The 6,083-nt window shown below is 41.4% G+C and overlaps 1 protein-coding gene across 1 annotated transcript; it reads left to right on the top strand.

Annotated features, from left to right (window-relative positions):
* The first annotated feature begins 215 nt into the window (after positions 1 to 215).
* lrr1 (leucine rich repeat protein 1) lies at positions 216 to 6,015 on the top strand. The gene is made up of 5 exons (XM_023994931.2): positions 216 to 409; positions 741 to 963; positions 1,881 to 1,979; positions 3,728 to 4,455; positions 4,588 to 6,015. Exons 2-5 carry the CDS (start codon positions 781 to 783, stop codon positions 4,841 to 4,843), a joined length of 1,266 nt encoding a protein of 421 aa, XP_023850699.1. The 5' UTR covers positions 216 to 409; positions 741 to 780; the 3' UTR covers positions 4,844 to 6,015.
* Positions 6,016 to 6,083: the final 68 nt, after the last annotated feature.

The following is a 6,083-nucleotide window of genomic DNA, read 5'->3' as shown; positions in this document are numbered from 1 at the left end:
CTAAAAGGGTTCTAGGTTTTGTCAAATGAAAGTCAGATTTGACTTCGTAGCAGGTTAGGAGAATTAGGTTACGGTTAAGAAAGGGGTTAGGGTAAACTAAAATTCACAAAAAAAATCGACTTTTGACGTTCATTTGACAAAAGCTGCACCCTTCTTGCCACAACCAAAGAAAAGATTCTCAAACAAAATCACGTCTGCGCATGTACGTTTATCAGTTCTCTTCGCGCGCGCGAAATTGAGGCTGTTCGATCATCTTGGTAGCGACGTTTCCTTGTTATTCTTTGGGTCCATGTTGACAATTTAGTTTGCATGCTTTTTTTTTGTCGTCAACTCTTGTATTCCATAGCGGTCCGGTAAAGCGTTTGAACCATTTCGTTAGTTCTGTTGTCATAACTTGCAGTTTGCCAACGTAAGTGTATATTATGTTGTGCTACCTTTTTTAGCAACTAACCTAGTCAGCTAAGGTAACGAGGTTAGCTATCTAGCTATGTTCGTTGTCTGGCTGAGTGTGCTAGCAGATAGCAGATGTCCTTGTATTTGACTTAGGGGTTTTTATAGCTAGTTTGTAGCTAAGGTTGACATGTCTTGCTAGCAAAGTAACTTAGTGGCGTGACAAGGGCTAACGTTACCTTTTTGTATGCCAGCAGGTTGTGTTAAACCAAAATCATACATGGGGTCAAACTGCCCGTTTGGTTTGGAAAAACTTGTTTGAACATTCATTTATTGGGATATATTTACAGAACTAACACAGGTCACGCATTTATTTATACACCTCGAGCAATGAAGCTTCAGTGCGACGTCGAAGTCGTGAGCCGGATGCTTCCCACGTATGGGATGAAAAACAGAGGAAAGGGAGCAAGGGCTGTGCTGTCTATTGGGAGACATGTGGACAAGACCACACAACACCACAACATTTATCTAATGATCTGTACAGCAAAGGATAGGACAGGCTCAAAATATAAGGTTAGTATCTAGATATTTGTTTATTTAACTACTTGGCCAGTTGTCTAGCTATGTATTCTATGTTTTACAGGTGTACCCCAAGTACACAGGATGAATCATCCAACTTCTTGTCCTTGTTAATTGGTATAGCTACTTTTCAAATGTATGATGACTTCATTGTGGAATGAATGAGTTGCATTTGATTGAAATCCATTATCTCAGATAACTTGGAAGAAACCCTTGTTCGTTTGTGTTAAACTATTTTGGGTATTTTTTTCCCTTAGTCCACTGTTAATACTAGGGCAGGAAATTGCCAGGGACCTCGATACGATATTATCACTATACTTTGGTGCCGAAATCACATGTATTGCAATTCGATATGCTCACCATATGTCTGCTGCAGATGGACAAGAGAGCCATGAGAATGAGTATTGATCAATTACTGAAATAAAAGTGATGAAAACTAATTGGCTCCCTATTTAAAAAATAAGCTGGATAACAAGCTATGAAGGACAAATACTGGAGTTTTGGTGCAGATACAGCCAACTAGCATAAAAATAATATTGCGAACAATATGATATATTGTCAGAAATAATATTGCGATATGTAATTGTACTTTTGTTTACCCCCCCCCCCATTACTAGTTGATACAGTCCCAAAATATTTTGCATGTCAGCAGACACGTTTTCAGTATATTAGACTTTCAAGAACCAAAGTGTCACCAGCCACATCATCATGATGATGCAAAATCTGTAACATGAACTAAAGATAAAAATGCCTAAATATAGTTTGAGTGGATTTTCCCTTTAATGTGGACATTTAATATCGTGTTTGGTCTTGCATGAACGAGTCACCAGAAATGCTAGGTAACGAATCCACCATCACTTTGTTTTTTGTTCCACGTCTTACTCTAATGTGTGTACCTACTTCCTCTACAGCTAAAAGAAAACATTGAAACATTCTTCACCAGGTTTGTTGAGGAGGGCAAAGCCACTGTGAGACTGAAGGAGCCCGCTGTTGACATCTGCTTGAGCAAGGTATGGATCTAGACATTTCTGTATGGCGGAATCTGATCTCCAAAGAAAAAGGAGAATTAAAAAAAATATATATATATATATATAATTTGGCCTTCAGGTTCACATGCTACTTACATTTCTGCTGGAAAAGTAGAGCGCTTACACTGAAATAAATAATTTTAGGGCATGCATATTAATCAGTTAACATGACCCAACATATAGAACGTTACATTGCTGTATCCTCCCAGCCCTAATTAGGATTTTCAATAATCCGATGCTTAAAAGAATCATTGCATAATACACTGAGTGTACAAAACATTAGGAACACCTTGAGTTGCACCCCCTTTTGCCCCTCAGAACGGCCTCAATTCGTCGGCCCATGGACTCTACAAGGCGTCGAAAGCGTTCCACAGGGATGCTGGCCCATGTTGACTCCAATGCTTTCCACACTTGTCAAGTTGGCCGGATGTCCTTTGGGTGGTGGCCTATTCTTTATACACACGAGAAACTGTTGAGCGTGAAAAACCCAGCATCATTGCAGTTCTTGACACTCAAACTGGTGCGCCTGGCACTTACTACCATACCCAGCTCAAAGGCACTTAAATATGTTGTCTTGCCCACCCTCTGAATTGCACACATACACAATCTTGTCTCAAGGCTTAAAAATCCTTCTTTAAAATGTCTCCTCCCCTTCATCTACATTGATTTAAGTGGATTTAACAAGTGACATCAATCCACCACTTTCGCCTGGATTCACCTGGTCAGTCTGTCATGGAAAGAGCAGCTGTTCCTAATGTTTTGTACACTCCGTGTGTATCTTAGTTTGATATTTATGCATTAGCCAGACTTGTCTGAATGTGGGGAGCATGTTCTGTAAATGAGCGACTGTTTCCTCCAATGGGTGACAATGGCTCTAGGCTGTGTTAGGGCAGTGTTGACCTTTCCCCTAGATCTTGAAACACATTTTCAACCCATCACACACACAGACAGGCTGTGGTGCGTGCAGCTATGGTGATACACAAATGAAACCAGGCTAGCATTGTGAGAAGGACTCACTAGGCAATCCTTTGTGTGACTTATGTTAATAACATCTCATGTGTATTGTAATCTTTTTGTAATTAAATGTTTCATCTTGTGCTAGCACAACTAAGACCAAAGAAATCTGTGTCATGGGAACAAATGTAGGCCTAATACAATATGAGGAAGTCCTTGGGTTGTTAGTTTACGTTATAAACTGGGTGGTTCGAGCCCTGAATGCTGATTGGCTGACAGCCGTGGTATATCAGACTGTATACCACGTGTATTACAAGTTATTTTTACTGCTCTAAGTACATTAGTAACCAGTTTATAATAGCAATAGGGCTTGGCCTATAATAAGACACGTAAAATGCATAATTAAGCAATAAGGTATGAGGGGGTGTGGTATATGGCCAATATACCACGGCTAAGGGCTGTGTCCAGGCACTCTGCGATGTGTCGTGCGTAAGAACAGCCTTTAGCCGTGGTATATTGGCCATATACCACATCCCCTCATGCCTTATTGCTTAATTATGCATTTTACGTGTCTTATTATAGGCCAAGCACTTTTCCACCATCGTGAATGTTTCTCAATCTGAAGGATAGATAGGAAATGTGTTAACTTGTTTGATATGGAGGGATTTATAAATAATGCAATCCGTCTTATGTAACGCTGTTTGATAGCAGGTACGATAAGAGCTGTTGTATTGACTGTTAACCACTAGTGACATCGGTCTTCTTTTGGGTTTCAGGCTGATGCTAACAGCTTGAAGAACTTCCTCTCGGCTGCTCGGTTGGCTCACAGAGGAAATGACACGGACAGCCTGCCGCTCTCTACACTGACACCCGTCCGAGCCAGGGATGTGGAGAAGCCCAAGAAGAAGCTGACTATTGTATCCAAGAAGGACTATCCATTGACCTCCAATTTTCCCTACTCATTAGAGCAGCTCCAGGTGTCCTACTGCAAGCTCTCACGGGTAGACATGCGAATGCTCTCCCTCAAGGCACTGCGCAGACTGGACCTCAGTAATAACAACATTAAAAAACTTCCTGACACTATCGGAGACTTGGGCTGCCTGGCTGAGCTTATTCTCCACAGCAACCACTTAGAGACCTTTAGTGAAGCCCTCTGTCTGTCCAGCCTCCAGCGCACACTTCAACACCTCGACCTGAGTCAGAACCGCCTGCAGGCCCTGCCGCCTCATTTCTGCCAGCTGCGAGAGCTGATCAACCTCAAGATGGACAACAACGGACTGGTGTGTTTGCCCTTTCGCATCAGCCATCTCTCCAAGCTGCGCTTTTTGTCTGCTGCACACAACCAGCTGGCCCTGCTGCCAGGGGACTTCCGAAAGTTAACTCTGGAGAACCTGGACCTGTTTGGTAATCCGTTCGCCCATCCCAACCCCCTGGACCACACCATCCAGCTCACCTTCCCCCTGACTCTGCAGGAGATGGCCGCCAGGGCTGTGGCCAACCTCAGGTTAGTTCAATTATTCCTTTCAACATTTCACCCATTTACGTGCTTTTACCTTGTTTGGAAGTGTAAACGTGTAGTATCACGTAAAGTTTTAATATTTGAGCCTAAGTTATGTTTTGTGTTTACACCACATAGAATCCCTTACGGGCCTCATCTCATCCCTGCCCACCTTTGTCAAGACCTGGAGGTTGCCAAGACCTGTGACTGTGGCTGTACCTGTGTGAACTACTACATCAAAACAGCAGTCAGCATGAATCTGCATCTGGTCTCTCACACTGTGGTTTTGGTAGATGACATGGGAGGAACAGATGCACCGGTGCAGCGTCACTTTTGCTCCCTATCATGTTACTCTGAGTTCCTAGACCAATGCCTTCAGCGAGGCCTGAGATGATTTAAGTCCCTCAACTGTTCCACGGCAATCAGTACAGTAGCTAGGTTTCCATCCAATTTGCGACAGATTTTCATGCGAATATTCTGAAATCTGCATTTAAAAAAAAAAATATGCGCATTTTCCCACCAGATATGTTTCCATTAAATTTACTTTTTGTGGATAAATGCTGTGTGTGATGACGTAGTGCACATAAACATAACTTTTAATTGTTAAATTCCCATGTACCGAATGTGAAAATACAAGTTAAGTGGGTTTCCATCGTATTGTCAACTCTACTGATGGGTTTTGTCACAACTGTTGCTTTATACAGCAAATGTACCCACTCTGGTCTTGACACGTGCTCTCTAGCCAACAGCTGGCAGATACAGTCCAGGTAGGCTACCTACATGATGAGATTTTATTATAGAGCACAGTGATATTATTTGTCAAATGGCAGCCAAGCATCGATCATCATGTCACCAGAATAAGACCCTCAATACTTCAAGCTCATCACCGTGCTCTTTCACCACCCTGTGAAGTTCATCTGTAGTTTAATAAAACTGCATGGTTTCCCGGGTTGTAGTGGGAGGACCACACAAAATATCACGTGACTCCCGAGTTTACTTCGATGTGATGGTTATTATATCAATATTTGCACATAAAGGCGTTTCCACCGTAATTTCTCGCGTAATTAATTTTAGACACAAAAAGATCCCACCATGTCGAACAAACAAATAATCTGTTGGTATTTATAAACAGCATTTCCTGTTTCCATCAGCCCAGTTGTAACTTTTTCATGAGTTAGATAATTAATCTGCATGAAATGGTCGGATGGAAACGTGGTTAATGCTTTTGGTATTATTCTGAAGGCAATGGTGACCAGCCAGTGTAGACTGTAATGTAAAGGGCAGTATGGACTCTTTGTACATTGGACCCAACACGCATCTCAGAACTGCTTATGTGACCACTGATTGGACATATGCTGACGTTCAGACATTTTGTCTTCAAGTGTGTTTCCCAATCAGTGTTACAGATTGAGAAACCTAAAATGACAAGTAGTAGTTTATATCTGTTTAAGCAAGGTGTGTTTGTGTATATGAAACATTTTTATATGTTTGTGGAATTCAAAACATTTATTTATTTTTACTGTATTGGTACAAGTTTGAAAGGAAATTAAAGAAACTATCCATATCTATCATTGTCTCAATTTGTTTCTGAAGGTTTAAAATTATATTTGTCATCTGTTTCCATATAACTTTAT

Source organism: Salvelinus sp. IW2-2015, linkage group LG9 (genome assembly GCF_002910315.2).
Source record: "Salvelinus sp. IW2-2015 linkage group LG9, ASM291031v2, whole genome shotgun sequence".
In the NCBI taxonomy this organism is placed as follows: Eukaryota; Metazoa; Chordata; class Actinopteri; order Salmoniformes; family Salmonidae; genus Salvelinus; species Salvelinus sp. IW2-2015.
The sequence above is the reverse complement of the archived record's forward strand: the minus strand, read 5'-3'. Positions and strand labels throughout refer to the sequence as shown.